We start from the raw sequence: 25,247 nt of genomic DNA on the forward strand, positions 1-25,247 counted from the left end.
ATGTCTGTCTGTGTGAGGTATTAGAGTCAGTGTAGAAAAATAAAAATTGTGTGCTCTTTGAAGTTCTGATTTTAAATTAATTTTGATTCTAATTGAGTTTTATTTTAATTAAGTCTTAAATTAGTTCGGATTTTAAACCCTAGCTTTATCAGGTACTATCTGCAACTAAATGGTTTCAGTACTGTCTGCACCTCAGTTTCTCCATGTTTAAAATAGGCATAACATTCCCCGACTCGTGGAAAGAATGAATGTGTAAATTGCATGGCCAAGTGTTTGGTGCATATAGGTGTTTGCTGCATGTTAACTATTATTATTAATGTTGTTGTTGTATTTGTATATTTGTATCCATGCCATGCTATCTAGTATACCCGGGAGTGCACTAGAGCGTTTGATTTGGGTGAATTCTGGGTGTTTGATTTGGGTGATTATTTGTTGGGTGACTCTGTGTGTCTCTGGACATCTTTGTGTTGAATGGTGCGTGCGTGTGTGTGTGTGTGTGTGTGTGTGTGTGTGTGTGTGTGTTGGGCCAGGGCTGGGCTGCTGACTGTACAGGGTGTGAAATCACTGAGTTCCTCTGGGTGGGGAAGTTCTTCGTTCCTGAGTCAGCCCTTTGGCCTTGAGCCACTCAGCACTCACTTTTTCCTTTCAGAGAAAGTATTGCTCACGGGGCTCCCAGAGCCAGCTGTAGACACAATGACACAGGGAACACCTCTCCTTGATGAAAACTTCTGCTTTTTGTTCTTGATCCCTAAGATGCTTCCCCTTGTTCCCTGAACCCCCTTTCCAGAACTCCCAGGGGCCCCAGCATTCATAGCAAAAGCGTGTCCCATTTGACACAGGGCCTGCTCACTTTGCTGAGCCCCGTCCTGGCCCAGTACTTCCAAGTCCTTGGGAAGTTAGTGAAATGTCAGAGGCAAGTGTTGGCCCGGGGCATCTTGACCCCCAGGAACCTCTGCCCAATCTTCAGCTCTGCTGCCTGGTCCTGAAGCTGGATGTTGGGATGGGCTCTGCCCAAAAGCCTAGGGTAGGGGTCCTTTTGTCTTTTCATCTTTCTGCCACCTCAGCTCGATCTCAAGGTGCTGAGAGGAGGTTTGAGGATCCAGGAAATGGAATCTCTTACTGCTTTCCTTGGGAGACCAGAAGATGTCCTTGCCCCCCACTGACATCTGCTCTCTGTTGCTCTCTCTCTCGCAGAGGTTGTGGGACACACCCAGGGGCCGCTGGACGGGAGCCTGTACGCCAAGGTGAAGAAGAAGGACTCTCTGCACGGCAGCTCGGGGGCTGTCAATGCCACGCGTCCTGTCCTGTCAGCCACCCCCAACCACGTGGAACACACCCTCTCTGTGAGCAGTGACTCGGGCAACTCCACAGCTTCCACCAAGACAGACAAGACCGACGAGCCTGCCCCCGGCCCCTCCAGTGCTGCTGCTGCCCTGAGTCCTGAGGAGAAGCGTGAGCTGGACCGCCTGCTCAGTGGCTTCGGCTTAGAGCGAGAGAAGCCAGGCATCATGTACCACACCCAGCATCTCCGGTCCCGCCCTGCGGGGGGCCCTGCTGTGTCCTCCTCTGGCCGCCACGTTGTCCCAGCCCAGGTTCACGTCAACGGTGGGGCCTTGGCTTCTGAGCGGGAGACAGACATTCTTGACGATGAGCTGCCCAACCAGGATGGGCACAGTGTGGGCAGCATGGGCACACTGTCCTCCGTGGATGGGATCACCAACACCAGTGAGGGGGGCTACCCAGAGGCCCTGTCCCCACTCACCAACGGTCTAGACAAGCCCTATCCCGTGGAACCTATGGTCAATGGCGGGGGCTACCCCTACGAGTCTGCCAGCCGGGCAGTGCCTGCCCATGCTGGCCACGTGGCCCCCATGCGGCCCTCCCACTCTACACAGGAGGGTTTAACTGGCTACCAACGGGAGGGCCCCCACCCAGCCTGGCCACAGCCAGTGAACACCTCCCACTATAGCCATGACCCCAGTGGTATGTTCCGCTCTCAGTCCTTCCCGGAAGCTGAGCCCCAGCTGCCCCCAGCTCCAGCCCGTGGGGGAAGCAGCCGGGAGGCTGTGCAGAGGGGCCTCAATTCCTGGCAGCAGCAACAGCAGCAGCAGCAGCAGCCTCGCCCTCCTCCTCGCCAGCAGGAAAGAGCCCACTTGGAGAGTCTGGGGCTCAGTAGGCCTAGTCCCCAGCTGTTGGCAGAGACCCCTGTGCCTGGCCTCCCTGAGTTCCCACGGGCAGCCTCCCAGCAGGAGATCGAGCAGTCCATCGAAACCCTCAACATGCTGATGCTGGACCTGGAGCCAGCTGCGGCTGCCGCCCCCCTGCACAAATCCCAGAGTGTCCCAGGGGCCTGGCCAGGGGCCTCCCCGCTCTCTTCCCAGCCCTTCTCCAGCTCCTCCTGCCAGTCCCATCCGCTGACCCAGTCCAGATCTGGCTACATCCCCAGTGGGCATTCCTTGGGAACCCCTGAGCCAGCTCCACGGGCCTCCCTGGAGTCCGTCCCTCCTGGCAGGCCTTACTCACCTTATGATTATCAGCCATGTCCGGCTGGGCCCAACCAGAGCTACCGTCCAAAGAGCCCAGCTTCCTCCTCCACGTCCTCCGCCTTCCTTCCAACCACTCACAGCCCTTCAGGGCCTCAGCAGCCTCCGGCATCTCTCCCTGGCCTCACCGCTCAGCCTCAGCTCTCACCAAAGGAAGCGACTTCAGATCCATCCCGAACTCCGGAGGAGGAACCCTTGAACTTGGAGGGGCTAGTGGCCCACCGGGTAGCAGGTAAGAGCTTCAGTGCTGAGTATCCCCTCCTTTCTCCCTCCACACCTTCCCTCTTTGGTCTTTGTTCATCATGCTGTGGAGAGGTGCAGGCACAGCCATCATACCTCAACAGATGCTGCTTTGGCCTAGAGAAGAGGCTGTCAGGAGCCCACGCACTAGCCATCCCTTCCTGCATTCATTTGTCTGTTAGGCTCCAAGGCAGGCATTGAGATTGATAGGTCAATGCATTTTAGTTCCTGTCCTCAAGGAGCTTATAGTCTAATGAGGGGACAGATACACAGAGATAATTCTAATAGTAAAATGTGTACTACAACAGAGATGGGGACCACAACCCCAGAGCCTGGGGAAATCAAGGCTTACCACCTAAGACAATCAGGGAAAGCTTCTTATAGGTGGTGACTTTGGAACTGGAGTACAGATTTTCTGGGCAGAGAGATGCTCTCTGCAACTACCTGCAGTTCTCTCTGTCCTCAGACTTCAGTTTCTTGGGGAAGGCATGGAAAAGGCTGGAGGGAGGTCTCTACAGACTTGAATTTCCCTCCTGGGCCCTCCCAGAGGCATAATGAAGCCTGAAGCCCAGGAGGATGTCCGGAAGCTCTTGGGCTCTTTCTGAGTGGTCAGCCCTGGTGGATCCTTTCAGAGTATTTCTCTGTTTCAGGGGAGGCCAAGGTCCCCCTTCTTGTCCAGCTGTCCTATTGGCCCTTGCTTTAGGCAGCTTTGTATGGGAAGCAGGCACTGAAAAACAAAGCTCCATTTTCTATCAGAACATGAATATACTTATCTTTCCGGAGAAAGGAGAGAGAGTGGAGCAACCAGAAGAACTTACTGGGGAGATAAAGGCAAGAAATGAAAGAGTGTCCGGGGCCATGTTGGGAGGGACAGGAAGGGCTCCCTTCCTTCCCACTGGTCTAAGCCTATGACCATTCCATGCGGGCAGCCAAACTGGGTGGGGAATCCTATGGGTTGGTTTTGTCATGGAGGTAAAGCCCAGGCAGGAGTGAACCAGAGACTGGTGCTGGGGGAGCCTTGTGCCAAGTTCCTCAGCTGACAGGTTAGTGGAAGCTCAGGGAGGAGAAGAGTCTGGGCAGCTGACTCTGCCCTCCACCCCTTTTCCTAAATTTAGGGGAAGCTGAGTCACTATGCCAGCTGCCTGAAGGGAGGGAGACACCCTCCCTGGGGATGGATGGTGGGTTTGGGGAAGTAGCTGGGAGTAGGCCAGCTGGCTATTGAGCTGGGCCCAGGACCTGGGTGTGGAGGCACGAACACCCTGCTCCTGTTCTTCAGAGCAGAGTGCAGTCCCCAGTTCAACTCTTGGTAACTTAAAATTGGCCGTAATGGAAGTATTTACATCACGGAAGCTGGCAATCAGGGCTTCACCTCCCGCTGAAGAGCTGGTCTAGCAGCACATCATTGCTTCTACACAAGAGTCAAAATGCAGGATGTAGCTCTGTAACCCTAGAAGGGAAAGAAAGTCTCCATGGGGTGGTCCAGATGGGGCTGGTGTCTTCTGCTTTCTCCCACGTCTAGGCCCCTGAGGTAAGGACTCCCCGGCTTCTTTATCAGCAGAGATGCTTTTCCTCCTGGTTTTGTTGAAGGGAGAGAAATGAGGCCCTCTTGGTATTTTCCAGAGTTGGTGTGGTAGCCTGAGAAATAGCGACACTCTAGCCTAATGATGGGCAGGATCCAGGGGGCTTTTCTCTGCGGGAAATGGATGAATTTCCACTCCTACCAAAACTCTCCTGGAGCTGGCTCAAGAGGAAGCCATACCTTAATGGTCTAGGAAGGATGTCCATCTTGTAGTGCATCTTCCCTCAGCCTTGTCTCTCCCACTAGCTTCCACAGTCTTGACTATCAACCTCCGTATCCTATAGCTGCTCAGTCTTTGGCTGCCAAGAAGTCATAGGAAGGGGGAGAAATTGTTGGTACATCTCTGCTCCCATATCCTCCACCAACTGTGAGTGACTCAGTCAGAAGAAGGCATGAGATGTAGAGAAGGGATAGTTACGTTTGGTTTCCAGGGCTATAAAAGGGCCTCTTTGGTCCATGCCTTGTCATAAACAGTATTTCTTGTTAGCAGGTCCTGCTTGCACAGCTTCAGTAGCCCTTCAGAGTGTCTGCAATGCTTGTATACATAAAGGCACATAGGTAGGATCAATATGCAGAATAATCTAAGAGCCAGGGAGGATAGACTTCCAGCATTCTACATTCTTATCATGAAACTGGAACATAAGCTTTAACATGAGTAACCCAGGAAGCTCAGATCTGAGAGAGAACCTCTTCATGGCCATGAACTTGATCTGGTTTCTCCCGGCTTTTCTCCCTCACGTCTGCCTTATTCTCCTTGGCCATTCCCCATACCACAGTACTATGTCCCTGGTTCATTCCACTTTGATCAACCACTCCTTATATTTTATTTAAGCTTGGATCACAGAGAATGTAGGGGTAGTTTTCTTAACTGGAGAGAAGGTAGGTATCAGAAACCTGTAGCACGCATCACACTTTCTTGTGAAACATTAGAAACATTCCCATTACAGCCAGGGACAAAATAAGAATACTTGCTATATCACCACTATCATTTAACATTGTATTAGATATCCTGGCCAGTGGAATAAGACGAGAAGAAGAAATAAGAGTCAGAGTTGGCGAGTCCAATCGAGTTATCTTATGATCTCGATTCTGTGACTGGACTGATCTCAGATGTCTCTAGAGGTAGAGATTTCAGTGCATGTTGGAAATAAGATGTGGATATTATCCTTAAGGAATGTAGAGTTTATGAAGAGAAGACAAGAATTGGAACTTGAAAATGAAGTCTTTCATAATAAGGGAGGTATGGAGGAAGTTCTGTGGGAGTGGGGGAAAAAGGAGATATCACTATCAGTTTAGAGATTGGAGAGGTTCTGTGTTGAGTGTGGGCTTTAAACCCACAGAGCCTTGAACAATGAATAGGATTTGGAAAGTGAATGGAGTCATTGGAGAGAAAGGGTTCCTAGTGTAGACAGTAAAGCACAGGAAATGTTTGAAGAATAGAGTAGATTGAGAGCATATAGGCTGTATAAGATCAGTCAAGAAAGATAGCCCAGGACCTGCCTCTGTATGGTCTTAAATACCAGTCTAAGGAGTTTGAATATTGCCTAGCAGCAATGTAGGAGGCCATGATTACTTTGTTTTAGTCAGGAGAGTATGCCGTGATCAGAGCTATAGTTTAGAAAGATATGTATACCTGGTGAGTCTGGACAGGAAGAATGAAAAATGGGAGTGATTTCGAGGAGATGTAGGAGCTTATTAGATAGCCTAGGTAATGGGGACTAGATTAGGGTGCTGACCACGGGAATGAAAAAGCAGAGAGGGAGGCTGCGGAAGTCGTGGGTGTTTGCAAATTGATTGGATGCAGTGAGTGAGGGAGAGGGAGACATCGAAGATGATTCCGAGGCTCCACGAATAGCAACAGAATGATGTTTCCATTAACAAGCTGGGACTTAGGAGGAAGGGCAAATTCGGTGTAAGATGAAGACCCAGGGTTAGACATGTTGAGCTCGAGGTGATGGTGGGGCTTCCATGTATGGAAGGCAGTCGAACATCCAGAATTGGAGCTTGAAGGAGTGAAGAGAGCTATAGAATTTGGAGCCCTCCTCATAAAGGTGAAGTTTAAAGCTTTGGGCATGGACAAGATCTCTATCTATGTCAGAGGGCATTGGAGAAAACAACGTAAGTGAAAATAGCCATGGGGGGGAGTGGAGGCTGCCCAGGGGACTGAGAGTGAATGCTCAGGGCAGTGGGTCATCACAGAAGTCAGGACGTTCAAAGGTTTCCGGGGGGTGGGGGGTGGGGGAAGAGTGGGGGTTTAGCAATGTCACTGTGGAGAGATGGTGAAGAGGATTGAGAAAAATGCATTGGGCTTGCCAATTAAGTGGCCCCAGTGAGTTTCAAAGGCATATTTTCCGTAGAGCGCGGGTGACAGAAGCCAGACTGAGAGATTGAGGAGTGAGTGGAGAGGGAGTGCAGACAGCATGTCAACTACTCCTTTGAGTGGTTTTGTGATAAAAGGAGACGAGATGGTAACTAAAGAGGATAGCAAGATATCAAGAATTTTTTCTTTTGTAAATATAGGGACCATTAGAATTTTTTTGGAGGGGAGAGAGAGAGAGAGAGAGAGAGAGAGAGAGAGAGAGAGAGGAGAGAGAGGTTGGTTGAATATAAATACAGAGGGGAGCGGGAGAAAAAAAGATGAGAGAGAGAAAATTGATGGAGTAAGATCTCTAAGAATGTAAGAGGGGCTTAGAAGCCTGGGTGGATAATTTAGGCTCGACCGGGAGGTGAGATACCTCTTTATGAAATGATAAAGGATGGATACAGATATAGGGAGATACTGGTGTCAGGCTTTGAGAGCTTGTACTGAGAACCCAGTTTTTACATTTCATCGTGGAAATAGGAGATGCGATCAAGCCCCATTCTATTATTTATTCAACATGAGCTGCTAGTCTCTGCTACATGCTAATCTATGCTCTAGAAAGGATGATGGTAAACAAAAGAGGTAAAAATCTTTGCCTTCGTGGTGGAGGTGGACAATAAAAAAATAAGGAAATACATACATAATATATCAGACGAGTGATAAGTGCCATAGAGATGAAATAAGGTAGGGAAGAAGTGCCAGTGGGGGGAAGAGAGTGGGTGGATGATTGCACTTTATGGAGGATGGTCAGGGAAGGCTTCTCTCGGTGGTGAGAGAATGTGCCAGGTAGACTAGCAAGTGCAAAGGCCCTGAGGCAAGAGTATGCCTGATCTGGGGAGTATTGACACTAAGTCAGATAGGTGATGGGAATGGGGGCCAGCTTACATGGGCCTTTTACTCAGCGTGGTATGAGAAGTCTTAGGAAGGATTTGGGCAAAGAAGCGACTTCCTCTAAAAGGATCAATGTGGCCTGGATGGAAGGAGGCTGCTGGTATTGATCAGGATGGGATCGGTGGTGATGGCGAGAAGTGCTGATTGTAGGCTTATTTTGGAGGTGGAGCCATGAAGATTTATAGAGAGATTAGACATGAGATGGGAGAGAAAGAAAAGTCAAACAACTAAAAGATGGAGTTGCTCTTTATTGAGATGGGTGTAGATGTGGGAAGAGCAGTCTTCGAGGGGACATCAGAAGTGCGGTTAGATTTGAGATGCCCACGGAACATCCAAGATGGTGGGATGTATGAGTCAGGAATGTCAGCGGGAGACGTTAGAGCTTGGAAATGTGGAAGTTGTCAGTATGTGGATGTCATGTAAAGCATACCACTGCATGCTGTCACCTAGGGGATGCACACAGGTAGAGGAAAGGTCCCAGGGGTGAGTCCTGGAACCTCACACATGCAGTGCTTGGAGACAAAGAGGAACCAGCAAAGGAACTGGTCTGGAGCAGCTTGCGAAGCAGAGGAAAGCTGAAAGGTGGTCATTCCCTGGAACCCAGGATGGAGTGACATTGGCCACTGGGAGGCCCCTGTGTGTGAAGGTGACTTGAGAGCCAGCTAAGGTGAAAGAAGGATGACATGGCAGGTCCTTGTAGTGCATCCAGGCAGGCTCACTTTAAGGACCTTCTGGTGATGCCCGGCAGCTTTGGGCAGGAGTGGAAAATCGTAAGTGGCTTCCACAGAAGAGGATTATTAAAGTAGGGGTGATGGAAGAACACGGGGCTGAGGGATGCTTGGATGCTAGGGAGTATGACCCTTGGGCTCACGCTGGCAGGGTCACAGCTGAATTCAGAAAGAGAGAGGTGACCATGAGAGGAGAGAGGACCTGGGATGGGGCCATGCTGACTGAAGGACCGATGATGCACAAGGCGGCAGGATTGACATCTGGTCCCAAGCCAGCCCCTTCTTGCTCCATGATGGGGTTAGAAATTAGAGGGACATGGAGTCCTGCTAGACAGCAGGAGGTCCACGGACCCTTAGGAGAAGCCAGACCCTGGATCTGCCTCCTCCTCTTGTCCGATACCCTTCCCCCCTCCCTCCAGTGTGTGGCCAGATCCCGGACTCAGAACACCAACTAATCTTGATTTTCTCTTTGTTTTTGTTTTCTTTCGTCTCGTTTGATGCCTTGTCCCTTTCGTTCTTCGTGTGTCCCATGTCCATCTGCCCCGTGTGCCATGGGTGTGGTGCCTTCCTTGCCTGGTGTCATCCCTTCCTTTCCTGCTTGCCTCTGCTCCCTGCCGGCTCCCCGGGGTGGGGTGGGCAGCGTACAACGCCCGACTGCAGGGCATTGGGCAGAGTGTCAGCTACCGGCATCCTCTCCACCGGCTCCGGTCTTCTTCCCTCTCTAGTTGGTTCCTGTTCTCCCCGTTTCCCCTTTTTAACTCCTTGGCCCTCACCTTAGCCCTCACTTTCTCTCTCTTTCCCTCCTTCCTACGCCGTTCCTTGCAAACTTTTGGCCTTTCCTCATTTTTCCATCTCCTCCTCACTTTTCTTCTTCTGTTCTTTTTCCCATCTCTTTTGTATTCTCTTTGCCCCCCCTTTTCTTTTCTCACTGCCCCCCTTCTCTCTCCTCGCTCACTTCTCCCTCCTCCCTCTCTCCGCAGCCTCTCTCCCTCATTCTGCATGAGCGAGTGCTCCCACTTCTGCATGGACACGGACCTGATGCTTCTAACCTTGGCCTCACCTGCCGGGAGCAGGGTCTGGGGTAACTAGCCTAACTTTCAGGCTCCCCAAGGACATGCAGGCCTTTGCAATGAGGGTGCTCATTGAAGGCTTGGGACAGCCCGGCTCTCTGGCCACCCTCTGGGCTGCCAGGCCAGGGCCTCAGCAGGTGCCAGGCTGTGCTTTGCATGGGCCACTGGACACAAGACAAAGAATGGTGCCCCAGCTCCTGCTGCTCTGTCCACTCTTGAGTACAGCACTTCCTGGGGACAGAGCACCTCCTGTGACCTCATCGTGAATCTCTGACCCATGGCGAGAGACAGGAGTCCTGGGTGTGGTCCTGGCTTTGCCTGTGACCACCTCTGTGACCCTGGAAAAGTCTCTTCATTACCCAGAGCTCGGTTTCCCAATGTGAAAAATGGAGAGATCACAGCCTCGCTGTGTGTTTTTTGCAAGGTGGCTTGATGTGCCCCAACATGGTGGGGTCCTCATCAAGGGTCACATTGCTCTATTTGAGGGTGATGTAGTCTCCTACGTCTGCCCCCGTTCTCCTGGACATACAGGCCGTAGGCTGTCAGCCCTGGGAAATTTATCACCTCGCTCTTTCCCTCTCCTTGAGCCCAGAGGCAGGGTCAGGAAGAAGATGATGCTCAGACTTGCCTCGTGCCATGACCTTGGGCCTGTCCAGGAGAAGGCTTAGAGAGCGCTGGGAACAGTTGACTTCCAGTGGCAATATCTGGCGCTTTCCCGGAACCTCCTTCTCCTGGTCCGTGGATAATGGGGAGATGGCTCTAGCAGAATGGCTGTCTGCCTTCTCTCCTCTCCCTCTACATTTTCTCGGCCCAGTGGTGGGGAGCGCAGCATTCAGCTGGGCCTGAGGTTGGGGGCCGTTCTGGGGTGGGGGGCCTGTCCTGAGGGGAGCTGGCATGCTTGCCCTGGGGCTGCTAGTGTGATTGCCGTGTGGCTTTCTGGTGCCCTGGCCCAGCAGGTGGCCTCCAGGATCGCCTCGCTTCCAGACCCCCAGGCATGCAGTTGGACACCCGGCCCCGCCACCTGGAGCTGAGGAATCCAGTCTTCTGGAAATTGGAAGGCTGGAAAGAAGAGCTGGGTCTGTGGGGTGGAGATGGCCAGGCCGAGGGTGCCGGGGAGGCCTGTGATGAAGCCTGACACAAGGGCATTTGTCCGTGAGACTCAGGACGGTGGGCGGCCATGTTCTGCCAGTGTGTTTATTCGTGTGTGTTGGGGTACAGCCCCCAGAATTGTGTGTGTGTGTGTGTGTGTGTGTGTGTTAGATGGAGGGGTTCAGTGCTTCAGGTCTGGCACACTTTAGGAGAGCCTTGGAGCCAGCTCTTCCCCAAGCACAGCACCACCCTGGGGAGCAGAGTGAGGAACCCCAGGAAATAGGGCTGATGTGCCCTGCTCTCCAGGTCTGGCAGCCCGTGTGGAGGTCCTAGGTTGAGGCGACCACTGTCCTGCAGGCTGCCAGTGCCCACAGTGTATGAGCAGCCCTCGGAGGGTGACACAGGGCTTCTGAAGCATGTAATCACCCCAAAGGCCACGTCCTTGCCGTGGGAGTACCCCACCCATCATGCTCCTGGGGCTGGAGGCTTCCCAGCGAGACTCCCAGAGCCCTTCACCGCCTCTTCCCCCTCTCTTCATGAGCTTGCTCTGGCCCTGCGCTCTCTTGCTGGGGAAGGGGCCGACCATATGGGTTCTGAGAGTGACTGAACTACCGCCATTCCTGCTGGGTGAAGGCTTCGTGCGCACATACTTGTGCTTATGCGAATAAGTGCGTGTGTGCCTGTGTATGTGTAGGGAGCGGAGCACATAGAGACAGAGGCCACAGGGAGAGAGAACGGGTCCTGGAGACTGCGAAGGCCTGGGGTCGAGGGCAGTGGAGGAGAGGAGAGCATTGGGGGGAACAGACCTATTTTTATTGTCGGTCAGTCTCCAGGACGTGAGGGAGGGGTGTCCTCTCTCTGACATTGGCTGTCAGCTTCTGTGTAGAGGGCCCAGCATGGCCAAGGAACAATGAGGCTCTCTTCTCTCCCCTCCGCCCTGCCCCGTCTTCCCCTCCCGTAGGGAAAGACAAGAGAGAGGGGACATGGCTCTCTGGGCACTGAGGGGCAGATCTGGGCCTGCCAAGGGGGACAACAGTGAGACACTGTGTTCAAAGAATGTGAAAGGCCCTGACTAGCCACTGGTGCCGTGGGGCGCTCTGCGGGGGGAGGGGCTGTCCCATGAGAGTGGAATGCAGGGTCTTCCCCTTTCTGCAGAGGGAGGCTGTCCTGCAGCGCCCTAGCTCTTCGGAGGTCATCCTGGCCGCCCCCTTGCCTCTGGACAGAGCCAGTCTGGTGGCAGTGGACAGGAGACTTGAGGAGGTGAGACGGCTCTCAGATGTCCAGCTGCCTCGTGCGAGGGTCTCCCGTCCTCACCGATGGGAAGCCCCTCCCACAGTGCAGCCTCCCCTCTGGGCATCACAGTCGTCTGCACTGAACATGGAGGGTGTCCTGGGCACACCGGAGAGAATGTTCTCTGTGCTTCTGGGAGATTCAGGGCCTCAAACTGAAACAGACCCACTTTTCAAGGGCAGACATCAGATCCCACACAGGGAAACTGGCCACCCCTCACCGAGGCTCAGGGATCTGCCAGCAGGAGGCTGTGGGGCTGGGCGAGCCGGAACCGAGAGCGGCCCTAATGCATTTCTGTTAACCTTGAGGCTGAACTTAGCTCCAAACCCCAAGAGCCTTTCCCGAATGGGCCTCCTTTGTCACAATTATTATTAGAAAATCAATGGCTACGTCTGTTTCTCTCTAATGTTTTTGCCAGGAACAAAACGAGCAGTAGTTATGGACCAAGCTGCCCAGGAACCTGAGGGGAAGGGGGCTTGGTGGAGGTGGGAAAAGCATGGCCAAGGGCAGCATTGCTCACAGGCATGGTGGGAGGTGCAGGAGGCTTTTCTGAGGGTTGGAGACAGGATTTGCTCTAGGGTCCCCATAAGCTGCTCAGTCCTCTTAGAGCCATGCTCCATCTTTCATCTGGCCTCTGGCTGAGACAATGTGACCCCCCTCCAGCCGCCCCCCTCCACCCCGTTTTTCTATTCTGAAAGTCAGGGCACTTCAAGGCGAGGGGCTTATGTACTTTAAGTAGTTTGTAAGTCCAGATCATGGTCTCCATTTGGACTCTTTTTTTCTCAGTTGAGATGGCAGGCGGGCTGCCTCTGAATAATAAATAGCCCAAAGTAGAGACTTGAAACACCACCGAGTACCTTCTGCGTTTATAAATGCGTGCCAGTCCAGCTGCTCTCCAGACAGGGCCTCCAATTATGCGAGAGTGTGAGTGCGTGTCTTGCAGTGTGTGTGTGTGTGTGTGTGTGTGTGTGTGTGTGTGTGTGTGTGTCCGTCCCTGGACTTGGCAGCTGGCAGCTTGTTCTTCATGACAAGTAGGAATGCTTCCCAGCATGTGTGCCTCATGGCAGCCTTAGTGGCTGTGCCAGGCGGGAGCTGGGAGGCCGCCCAGGGCGTGCAGACCCCACTGTGGAAGGTAGATGATGATTCAGTCTGAATGAGGGTGATTTCTGCTTGGCTGCATTGGCGCATTCCCAGGGACCAGCAGTATGTGCATGTGCGTGTACGTGTGTGTGTGCACATGTGCCATGGGACAGTGTTTCCAAGTGTGCTGCCATGAGGCTGGTCCACCCAAGGTTCCAGTCCCATGTGACTTTTGGTAAGTCCCAGCACCTCCCCTCCCCTCACTTGATCTTGGGTAGTGGTGAAGACAGGGCTGAGACTCTCCTGGCACAAGATAATCAGGACTAAGAGCCTATCCTCAGGCTGGGTCTTGGCCTCTGGGACCCAGGAAGTAAGTTTTCTAGGTTTCTGGAGCCAGCTCAGTGAAGCAATGGGTTCTGTGCCTCAGCCCAGCTGTGGGAGGAGTGGGAAGGAAGGAAGGTGGGGTTAACAACATCCCCAGGCCTGTGCAATGGAAGAAAGTACAGAAAAGCAGATGGAGCGCATGGCTCCGGCTCTTTGTCTGCTGTTCTGCCAGGAGGAGCAGGGAGGGAACCTGGGCCATCTTTGAGGCAAGAAAAGTTGTGGGTAGCTAAGGAGCCAGCATAAGGGAAGTTGGTAAGAAGTTTCAGAGGTGCAATGGATAAAGTTGGGGAACCCCAGAGAAGGCCAGCAATATTCCAGGGGCCAGCTGGGGTTGGGAACTTTAGTCATGTCTTTGTTTCTTTTTGGGAGCATCATTTGCAAGATGATGCATTATTCACTCTTTATAAAAGTTCTTCCCCACGGGCCTGATGTTGCTTGTTGGTTGATCAGTCGCCTTGGAGACTGTCTGTCCTCCCTCCACCTTCCCTCATTTGCCTGGAAGCTCTGGCCCTCTGCCTCCAGGCCTTGGAAAGAGTTGACATCTGTTTCTTGTATCAGTCTTTTGTGCTCTGGGCCCCAACTCTGTGCGGAGTAGATTCCTGGTGAAGGCCAGCCCAATGTAAGCAGGTCCCCCACCCTGCAGAGGAACCCGGGGTGTGGGCAGAGGGAGGCTGGGGGAGGTGCAGAGGGGAGGCAGGCCCAGCTCCAGCATGGCCCCTGAGCTTGCACTGTTTTCTCTGGGGAAATTCGGCCTGATCAATCCTTTCTCTCACAATATGCTCATTGCTCTCTCTGCCCTGCCATTCCTCCCAGGGGTGCAGGCTCGGGAGAAGCAGCCTGCAGAGCCCCCGGCCCCTCTCCGGAGGCGGGCGGCCAGTGATGGACAGTATGAGAACCAGTCTTCAGAACCCTCATCTCCCCGGAGCCCTGGGGTTCGCTCCCCTGTCCAGTGCGTCTCCCCAGAGCTGGCTCTCACCATCGCTCTTAATCCTGGAGGACGGCCCAAAGAGGTGAGTCCTGTGGTGCATTATGGGACTCTGGTGCATCGTGGGGCCACAGCGGGTAGCAGAGCCCACTCGAACTCTCCAGGACCCTGATGGTCAGCTGGGTGGCACTGACTTGTCATTAACCCAGTAAGTTTTCCTCCTTGCATTCTCACCCTAGGGCTCTGGCATGGGGAAATCTGGAGCCCATTTCCTCCCCTAAATGGCTTTTATGCCCCCACATCTTCCATTAACACCGAGACCGAGTTCCCTTCTTGACCCCTAAAGCGTGCGCCTGAGTAGGGCGGTAAGAATCCTGGGTATGACAAGGGGACCACAGTCTCTTTGCTCCAAACCAGATCATACAGACTGACAAAGAGTTTTTGAGCTCTTTCTAGATGAAGGGTTTTATCCAGAGGTCTAATTTCAATGCCAAATATTTACATTTCTGAGACATTTCAGTAGTTTCAGACAGTAGGTTTTAAACTTCAGCCTACATAGCAATCTCCAGGGGATTTGTTAACATGTGGATTCTCAAATCTACCTCCGGAGATTCCAGCATGTTAGCACTGGGGTGAGGCCCAGGAATCGGCATTCAAAATACACATCTTGGAAGATTCTGATGCGAGTCGTCCATGTCTGATAAAATCCAGTCTGAGTCATTCTGGATGTGAATGGCTTTTGGACACATCTTTTCTTTCCCGTCTTCTACTGGCACCTGCGTCCTCTGTCCCTAGACCCTTCTCTTTGCCTCTTCTGCAAATAGGCATTTTTTTTTTTCATTCTCTGTGCAACAGGGAGTTGTTGGGGCTGTGAATAGAAAGGATCGTCCTTTGACCTCTGTGTTTACCTGGGGAGGGTAGGTGGTCAGGCTGGCGAGGGGCTTTGTGGGCTGGTTAATTGGAAACTGCTTTTTTCTCAAGGTCATGGCCACCAGTGTATCTCTCCCCACTCCCTCTGTTCTTCTTCTGCAGCCCCATCTGCACAGCTACAAGGAGGCTTTTGAGGAGATGGAGGGAACCTCTCCGACCAGCCCACCGCCCAGTGGGGGTAAGAGCTTTCTGCTAAACCCCGTCTTCCCTGGGTCCCCTTAGGCCCCTGTCTCAACCCCTGCCTGTGTAAGCACCCCAGGTCTGGGGTGGGGGCTGCTGGCCAAGTTGGCAGAGCAGGAATCTGCCCCTGCTCATCCCTATGGCTCATTTCACTCCACCTTTCCTCCCCACTTCTCTTCCCTGCGCACTCACACACCTGAGATGCAACAGGTGAAGGCTTAGGATCCGACCGACAGACTAGGGAGCCCCCGAGCTCCCACAGTGTGCGGTTTTCCCAGTTTTGAGAGTCTTTGCATCCTGTGTACAAAACATCTCCTATCCTAGAGTGACTCTTTGTGATTTGCCGGTGTGTCTCTGAGACAACCCCTTGAGCTTCTTGCTTCTGACTCCCATTTAGTTTCTACCAAGGAAATAAAGGCCCAGAATGTTCAGGCTGACTGAGGCCGTTGGTTTCAGCCATCCTTGGCCTCTAGGCTGGAGCGTTTCGTTTGGGCCCCGGATGTGCTCACTGAAGAGTCAAATTCCCAAAGCACAGAGGTACCTCCACCCCAAGAGAAGACCCAGATGAGCATAGAAGTGGGACAGTATCCCCTTTTTATGGTAGAAGAGCCGTGAAGAGCGGCTGGAGGAGGCTCTTGCGGGAAAGTGGTAATGCAACCGTCCGGGGCTGTGGAGGACTCGGGGTTCCCTTGAGAAGCCCGAGTCAGCAGAGATGGGAGAGACTGGTGTTGCTCCAGGGTTGAGTTGGCCAGGCCTGGCCCAGCTCTGCATTCCCCCCGTGAGAGGGGAGGAGGGTGAGGACGAGAGAGCCGGAGCCGGCCGTGCATTCTCCTGGTGGCTGGCTGTCCTGCGGAAGGAGGAATGTGGCACCAGGACCTGGCCTTACACCAGCAGAACTTGTGTTGGCTGCCATCTTGGGCATGCACGAGGTTGGAGTTGTGACTGAAGGAAATAGATCACAAGCCACGTTTGTGATTTAAAATTTTTTTAATAGCCACATTAAAAACATAAGAGGACTTCTCAGTGCCTTAACTCTGTCTCTCACTGTCCCTCTCACTCTGCCTCTGAGAGGAGGCCACGCTCTGTCTGTGGAGTGTCACCCCTTTTCTAATAAACTCTTCTTTTGACTCTAAAAACAAACAAACAAACAAACAAAACGTAACAGGACACTGGAGAAATTAAATTTAAGGATTTTTTAACTGAACCCGAGATATCCGAAATAGCATCATTTCAATAGGTAAATCAATATAAAAATATTAATGAGATGTTTTTCAATATTTTAAAAAAATGTGAAAAGAAACTGGTGAAATTAATTTTCACAGTAGGTTATATTGAACTCCAAAGAGCTAAAATATTATCATTTCAACATGTAAAGATACATTGAGATATTTTGTTTCACGTGAATCTTTGAAATCTGGTGTGTGTGTTACACTTACAGCTCTCTGTGCAGACTGGCCACAATGCAGGCGCTTGATAGCCCCGTGTGGCTTATGGCTACCATGCTAGACAGCAAGCCCTGGGCAATTTGCTCAAGTCTGTGGAATCTCTCTCCCTAGTCTTACCCTTCACCTTCACACCTGCTCCGATTCTGTCAGTCTAAACAGCCAGGATCTTGGCCATTACCCTGTCTGGGACAGAAGCCATGTAGGCTGAGCTTGGATTGGGTTTTGCCACTTTCCTGTCCCCATTCTTCTCTCTCTCTCCTTGGCCAGCTCGGGGTGACCCAGTGGGGAGGATAAATCAGAGGTTTCATCCATGCACAGAGCTGGGAGAGAGGACAGAGGCGGAGAAATGCAAAGAATTCTCTCGGGAAGCAAAAGCCTTGCCTGGCTTCAGGGCTACCCACTCATCTGCCTCAGCAGAAGGGCCAGATCCTGGTGATTGGGGGCCTAAGCAAGTAGGGGGCTGGAGGTGCATGAGAGGAAGCAAGAAAAACCTCCCACACTTGAGGGCTGGAGAGCCTTCGCGGTCATTCCACGGACAGTCGCCCCTGAGCTAGGCTCATTCTTCCATAATTAATTACATTCAAATTCATCTATCTGATGAATATTAATAAGTGCTTGATAAGTGTCTATTGTAAGAACCTCAGTACATGTGTAAAAAGTGAGGATGGACAGAGATATGTAGGCCTAGACCAGCCCCATGCCTAGATGTGTGTATTTGTACAGTTGTCCCCTCTGCTGTATTCTTCTGCTGGGCATCTAAGGATGTAGCGGGGGTGAGTGCAAGACTGGGCCACCCACTGGACCCCTGTGATGTCTCATCATTCCCACAGACGCCTATGCACATACCTGCACATGCGCAAATAAGTTATATGCATTACTTATGTTGAGAGATTGTATTTTTTGTTAGTTTCCTTTAGATCTCACTGTCTTTTGGGGAAGGGAAGCAGGGCCAGGGAGGGTACTGGAGCTGCTGTGTAGGTCCTGGACAGCTGAGGGCTGCAGCTCATCTGTTGAAGCTGATGGCAAGGGCCAGGCAGCCTCAGACTCTGGCAGATCTGTGTGGCTGTGTGTCCTCAGGACCCGTGACCTCTGCAGGCTCCAGATGGCCATGATAGGAGATACAGAGCTCATTTCTTTACTTTTCCTCGGAGGTACGTTAGGAGATGTGGCAGCTGCCACCAAGTAATCTCGTGACTGGGCATAACAACCTCTTTGTAGATTAGCTCAGAGTCTGGCCTCATCCTTGGCTGGAGGGACAAAGCCTGACAGCCCTTCCTGACCTGTGTGTTATGTGACACTTCTAACCTGGACAGGCGGCTTGGGAGGGATTTGTGGTTTGCGCAGGGAGTCGGTGCTCTTGGCGGAGGCTTGTGGAGATTGGGCTTTTCTCTCTTCTAGAACCCTGAGGTTTGGCGGGCATAGAGAGCTCCATGCAGAGAAATGTTCTCTTTCTGGTTTTTGCAAGGGACACATTTGGCTGGGGGTCAAAGATCTTAGCTTGGGATCCAGGTTGGCATGGTTTCGCTGGTGATCCCTTCTCTCCCATCTGCCCTTTATAGGATGTGCCTTCCAGATGCTCCATTTTCTTTGGTTCTCGTCTAGGCCATCTAAACACCTTGTTTAGAAAGACTATATATGTGTGGGGGTTCGGGTAGGTGAGGGAGGGAGAAGCAGAGGGAAGAGATAATCACGTAGAGAGAGTCTGAGATAGCCAAGGAAACCTGCATGGCAGTTGTAAACCATGGCAGGTAAGGGGACCTTAGCAAAGAAATGAAAGCCCTAGGGGAAAGAGGGTTTTCTTAAGCTTGAGGGGAAGGGCCAGGACAAGAGCACCACGTCCTGACTCCCTTTACCCTTTAAACCGTGGAAAAACACGGTTTTTCCGTAGCAGCACCCCCAAGGGCTGGGGCTCATTCTTCTATCTCTCTCTTGTGCCCACCCCTCCCCAATATGCCCTCACTTATGGGTGCCTCCCCTCCGTCCCCTCCCCTCTCCCACTCCCCCACCCTAAGGCTCACTCCCTTTGTCTCCCCGCTTCTTTCTGGCACAGTGCGCTCCCCTCCGGGTCTGGCCAAGACACCCCTGTCTGCTCTGGGCCTGAAACCCCACAACCCAGCGGACATCCTGTTGCACCCCACAGGTGGTGAGTGACTCTGGCTAGCAAGGGGATGGTGGGGGAGGCCAGAGGGAGGCGTTTGGGGTCAGAGGACCCCTGTGGTCTGGGGTAGGACCTCAGGATCTACTCAAAGCCGAGGTGGTGGGTTCTCAGAACCCCCCTGCAAAGAAGGTGGCAGCCTGGGTTTGTGCCCGTGCTGAGGTCGGGGGTTTGAAGGGGATACATCCCTTTGCAGCCTTCCTGCCCATTGACTTGTGGGGTCAATGCCACGTCCAGCATGCTCTGACTTGGGGATCTGCGTCCTGGCCTGAGGTTGCTCGGAGTTGGTCAGGTCCCTGCCAGAAGCCTGTATCTCCTTTCCCCCAGTGTTCAGACACTTGTGCACATGCACACGAACACACATACATGCAGACACACACACAGAGCCCAGGCTCACACCTCTTGCGTCCCTGTCACATTTCCCAGCTCCTTTCCTTCCTGTGAGGGGAAGAGCAGGCGGGGGGTCCTGGGCCCTTAGTGGTCATTTTAAGCAGGTTGGATCCAGAAACTTGCTCCCTAGACTGGTTTTAGGTCTGGGCTGGGGCTCCAGGGACCAACTTGGCTTCTTTTCCTTAGTCATCAGAAGGTCGATCCTGCCAGGTAGGAGCACAGTGGCATGCATGTGTGACCCACGTGGACACACGGTCTGGCACAGCCTCCCACTCAGGAGGCGTCTGCATGGCCAGGGACACTGAGTCACCAGAGGGAAGGGTGCGGGGGCTGCCTCTCACCAGGTCAGCACACTCTTGCTTGAGACACGTCCTGCCGAAACCCTGGGGCAGGGGCTGTGACGGACGCGTAGAACCATGCGGGCCAGGACCTGCTGCTCCTGAGAGTAAAGCCTTCAAACTGCCACCCTGGAGCCCCGAGGTCCTGCCGGGGTGGGCCTCATCCCGCACCCCGGAGTGCTACTGTGGAGCGTCACCTCTGCCCTGGCCTCACCCCAGCTTTCCCAGCTCCCTTTTCTCAACAAATTCTCTCTCTCAAGAAATAATCTCTGTTAACTGATCTCTCTCTGTCTCCCCTTTTTGCTCTCCCTCTCTTCTTTATGATCTGCCTCTTTCCTGCTTCTCCTCCCTCCCCACCTCTCTTCTCATCTTCCCTCAGAGGAGGATGAGGGGAAGGAGGTGACAGAGCTTTCTGAAGGTAAGCGTGGGTTTGCTGTGCATTGCTTCCTGCCGTCCGGGTCTGGGAATGGCTTTTCACACAGAGCTTGATCTGGCTGGCTGGGGGGCAGCTCTCTTTGCTGATCAGGTCTCAAGCGATCAGGCCGATAGCCTCCTGGTCCTCACCCCCTGGTGATGAGCTGTCACCCTAGGCATCGCCCAAGTCCTGAATGAGGAACTTATAGTGCTGGTTCAGGCACAGCCAGTGTCGAGGCACTACTGTGGTGCCACCTTGCTGACAAAATGTTCCTCCTGCTGCTGCCACCCCCAGTGGCTTTTCCACCAGTCTGCCTAGGGTGCAGCAAGCCCCTTTGGAGGGCGAGGGCCCTCACATGCAGGGAGGGGGCTCATTACTGCATTTCCGGGACGTATGCCACATGTAGAGCTCAGAGCGGGGTTTTTCAGCCTCGGCACTACTGACATTTGGGGCCGGACAATTACCTGTGGGGGCTGCCCTGGGAATTGCAAGATGTTTAGAAGCATCCCTGGCCTCTGCACCCACCGAGTCATGACAATCAAAGTGTTTCTAACATTGCAAATGCTCCCTGGGGTGGGGACAGTCATCCCCGTCCCGAGCCACTGTCTTAGAGTCACGCGTTGCCCCCTTGAAGCCCTTGTCTGGTTTCTTATCAACATAGATGGAATGACATCTGTCTTTCTGGGATCTCAGATGCCTTCAGGGATTTCAGAAAAGCTACAGACCCACCCCTCTGCCTCCAGACATCATGTACATAATTTTGACAATTTCAAGGAGTTAGCATGCCTATGTCTCGGCTTAACCCCCTAATTTAGATGAGCTCCACATTGTACATGGGGAAGCAGAGAGGGGATGTAATCTGGTTGAAAGCCTTTGACTTATTAGGGACAGAATTCAAGTGATGACTCAGCAGCAGGTGAACTAAGGGGTTGCCGGCGTGGGCGGCTTGTGTGTGGTTTTGTGGCATCTGGGTGTGGTTCAAGCCATCTCTACCAGGAGGGCTTGAACAAGGTGGTGCCGGAACACACTCCAGCTCCGACGTATCAGATGTTCTGACTTCTCACCTGGGCCCTAGTTTCATGTGGCTGTTTTCTTTGAAGGTTCCATCTGGTTTTCTTAAGCCCACTTCCTGATTTCCTTTGCACTTTACCGCTTTGATTTTCTACTCCCAAAATGGGCATGGGCTGTGCCCCTCTGAATCTGCCATCCCCCAGGTAAGATGGCTGGAGTTTTCATGAGGCTTTGCCCTCATCTAGGCAGAGTTCAGGCAACCACACCGGGCTCCGGGCTGCATGGGGGTTGCAGAACAGGGCATCCTCAGCAACTAATTCTAGGACGGGGTGAGCTGCGGCGTGTTCCTGGCTGCTGGTCCCAGACAGGGAAGGGAAGCTGGGACAGGAGTCTAGAATAAGCGGGCGCCTGGAGCCAGCATTCGTGTGTGTCAGATGCCCCCCCCACACTCTCCTCTTGGTTGCTGACTTCAACAGACTGGTAGGACCTCAAACCCTCTCTGGTAGGAAGGTCTGAGGTAGATTAGGCTGACATGTCAGGCTCTGCCTGTTATGTTTCCCACTTTGGGGTGACACTTCAGAGGAGTGAGCATCTACAGAACTGAGCTCTCAGATCTGCCCATTGTGCTCACAAATGATTCTCAGCCTACAAGACCGAGCCCTCTGACCTGCCCCTGTCTGTCCTGGATCCACAGTTAGAAGGTGAAGGTTCTTAGGGATCAGCCCTGCCACACCCATCATTTTCTCAGCTGTGGAGCTGAGGTCGTGTTGCAGGGTAAGGGTGGCCACATCTACTCAAGGTCACAGGAGACAGTAGGGCCAAGATCGGACTTACCCGTCTCCTGTCTCCTAGTCGAGCGGCTGTTTCAAAGCCTTCTTCCTGTGTCCAGGCACAGTGCCCTAGGATTCCAGCATGGGGGTCGGAATTGCTGTTGTGGCCTGGGCAGTGGGAAGTGGGGAGTAGGAGGTAGGGAGCAAGGCTGTGGGCAGCCAGCTCTGTTTTTCCTTACTCATGCGCTGCCTCCTGGATCAGACTAAAGCACACCTTCTGAAGCTCTGCTTGCTTTCTCTGCTGACATTTTGATGGGAAATTCAGCAAAAAATGGCTATGAGGAAAAATGGTCAGAGGCAGAATTACTCAGCTAGGGGAAAAGAATACTTTAGGGGAGTCTGCTCTGTTCAAGGTGCTTTACATTCATTTGGTCATTTATCGATTCGTTTAATAAATATTTTCTGTGCCTGTTACGTGCCAGGCACAATGCCAAGCTCTGGGGATATAATGATGAGCAGTAACATTGGTTCCTAATTGCATGGAGCGTATGCATGACAGGAGTCAGAATTGAACGTTCAGTCAGAATTACATATTGAGATAAGCATTCTGAAGGGAAGGGATGCCGTTTTATGAGACCTTATGGCAAAGACCCTGACCTTGGCTTGAAGAGGTGAGACATGAGGGTGAATGACGTTAATTTGGTGAGACTGGGGTGGGAGAAGAGCCTTCCATGTGAAGGAAAAGGGCATGTGCAAAGGCCCTGGGAATCGACAGTATGTTTTTTTCTAGGAACTGCAAAGTCATTGAGGCAGAGAACACGGAGGAGTTGGAGGCTGGAACAAGGGGTCTCGAGGTGGAGTGTGGTACAGAGTGAGGTTCAACAGGCAAGGGCAAGACCACGTGTGGTCATGGGACACATCATCTTGTTTCATTATCACAGAAGCTCTTAGAGGAAGGTGACAGGAACCCCGTTTTACCGACAGGGAGATGACGTTCAGGGATGTTAAGTGGCTTGTGCAGGCCCACAGTCAGTCAGGGGCATGGCCGAGAGCCTCCACCGGCTCAGCACGGGGAGGCTGCCCCTTTCCATGTGATCATACGGGTCACAACCTCTGAAGACAGGACAGTGACTTTACTGGACATGGGGACTGGGTACTCTTCTTCATGAAAGAAGGAAAGAAAGAAAGCCTGCATCGGTAAAGACATGAGGGCCACATAAGAATATCTTCCCAGTGGTGACACGGGAAGAAATTACTGGAACTTCTTGCCCAGAGGAACAGGAACAGGGGGTGTTCAGGTTCGGTTCTGTTTGTCCAGACAATTTGATGGGACTGACTTGGCATGAAGGAAGACATGGGACTAGAAATGACCCCCCTGAGAATTCTTCCAGCTCTGAGACCCTTGGCGATGGATGTACTGAGGCGTCTGGGATTTTAGGGTGGTGCTGTGTCGTACATCTTTATTGAGCACCTACTATGTGCCAGATCTTGTGCTAGGTACTAAGGGTATAACATGTGAGAGAGCCTGGTAAGGACAGAGATGCTAAAGGACATTTCAGCATAAGATAGAGCACTGAGTGGGGTGGAAACAAGGTGTAATGGGATCTCAGAGGAGAGGTCTGAATATAAAAGTTCTGAAATTCTAACTTTTGAGGTCCTGTATTGGACTCTGGGGTCTCTTTATGTCCTCCCTGTCCCCCACCCACATGTCCTCCTTTACTTGAAATGGATGGGCCCCCTCTCCCCAGGCAAAGCAACCCTTCTGGGAGGCAGAAAATGCACTTCAGGGTGTGCGTGAAGAGCCAACAGTGCCCCCAGCCTGGTGAGGCCAAGTCACTCTCCGGCCTCCAGCTGCTCTCAGCCGCCAACAGCTACTTGGAATGGGTTTGGGCTCCTGGAATGTTCTGCATGAAGCACCCTCCCCGGCCCCACCTCTCCCGCCCCTCCCAACCCCATTGCCTCTGAGCACAGCTGCTCCAGGATTGGAGGAGAGGAGGAAAACAGCAGAAGAGAGAGGTGGAGGGAGGCAGGCTCACGCAGGGCTCAGGCACAGGTTGGCAAGGGTGGGGCTGCTTATACACGGCTAATTGGAATTAACAAGAAAGAATTAGAAGGAACTTTCCCATCTCTTATCACTTGATCCTGGATGGGCAGGTGGGTGTTTTCATTCCCATTTTATAGATGAGGAAACTGAGTCCCAGAAAGTTTCAGCAGCTTGTCCCAGGTCACCCCTCCAGTAAGTGAAAGAAGGGGGACCCGCAAGTTGTACGTTGTCCTGAGGTTAAGAAGAGAGAGGGAGACATGGAAATCGGAGACTGAAAACTTGGGAAAACTGATTTTTTTTTTGCCCAAAATGTTGGGTTTGAACAGTTCTAGGGATGGACTCAGAAAGCCAAGTAACTTCCCAGAGGCCCCTCCTGCTCTGAGTTTGTGAGGAGCAGAGGTTGAGTGAAAGGGCTTCGCTCCTCCCGCCTGGATTGGGGGGGACGGTAAGGGGGAGGGGGCGTTGTGGGTGAGAGGGAGCTCGGACTTCAGGGGTCATCTACATGGGTTTTCGCTTGAACTTCTGGGGTCGGCAGGAACTCCAGGGAATGAGAAAAAGTGAATGTATGTCTCTCAGGTCTTGGTTGTGATGCTCCTCTGTCTGGGTGGGGCTGGCTGGTACGGGTCATGCATCTGCTAGTTTGTAGGACGGACACATATTGGGGGCCCACTAGGTGCCAGGCACTGAGCGAGGCGCCCGAGTACAGATCACCAAGGAACCCAGGGTGGCCGGGGCGGATGGATCTCACTGCTGTCTCTGAGTGGGAGAGAAGGGGTGTCAGGAGGAATTTTTGGAGAGAGTGAGGCCGGGCACTGAGGGATGGGTGGAGAAGGTGGGCTCTGGCCTTGGGTCTCTGTTACTGTTTCTGTGGATGCGAGTCTCTGTCTGATAGTCTCTTCTGCCAAGCTGGGTTACCCCAGGGCATGGAGCTAGCCCCTAAGGTTAAAGACACACTGAAACTATCAGCACCCCAATTTTCAGCTGACCATATGTTCAGTGGGCCAGAGAGCAGGCTCCGGGCCGGACTGCCTGGGTTCCAGGGCTGACCCTGCCACTTGCTACTGTGTGACCAGGTCAAGATCCTTTCTCCAGATCCTACTGTCCTCATACAACTGTTTGCTATTTCTATCATTATTAATGGAGTTGGCTCTTCTCTGGCTGGTGGGCTGGAGTTCTGGGTAGGAGCCGGCCTTGGGTGCCCCTGTGAGGCTGTGGCCCTCCTCTAGGCCATGCAGAGCCAGCATGGAGAATCAAGAGACCGTCCATCCATCGCTACCAGTTGGCTGTGTGTCCCGGGGCAGATCACTCTACTTCTCTGGGCTGAGGAGCTGGGTCAGCTCAGGGGTCGGCAATCTTAGTAAAGACGGTTTCATGGCAACACAGCCTCA

General features: G+C 52.7%; 1 protein-coding gene across 14 annotated transcripts in view; it reads left to right on the forward strand.

The window, feature by feature from the left end:
* Positions 1-25,247, forward strand: part of TNS1 (tensin 1) — a 175,165-nt gene that overhangs the window by 126,736 nt on the left and 23,182 nt on the right. For 13 of the 14 annotated variants that reach the window (XM_011358617.2, XM_011358613.2, XM_011358615.2 and 10 more), the window contains 4 exons: positions 1,195-2,775; positions 14,070-14,266; positions 15,214-15,289; positions 18,787-18,879. In XM_011358617.2, coding sequence (XP_011356919.1) covers positions 1,195-2,775; positions 14,070-14,266; positions 15,214-15,289; positions 18,787-18,879 — 1,947 coding nt within the window. The remainder of the gene's footprint in view (positions 1-1,194; positions 2,776-14,069; positions 14,267-15,213; positions 15,290-18,786; positions 18,880-25,247) is intronic. The other variant, XM_011358616.2, reaches the window with a different exon arrangement.

Source organism: Pteropus vampyrus, unplaced genomic scaffold (genome assembly GCF_000151845.1).
Source record: "Pteropus vampyrus isolate Shadow unplaced genomic scaffold, Pvam_2.0 Scaffold42, whole genome shotgun sequence".
NCBI lineage: Eukaryota > Metazoa > Chordata > Mammalia > Chiroptera > Pteropodidae > Pteropus > Pteropus vampyrus.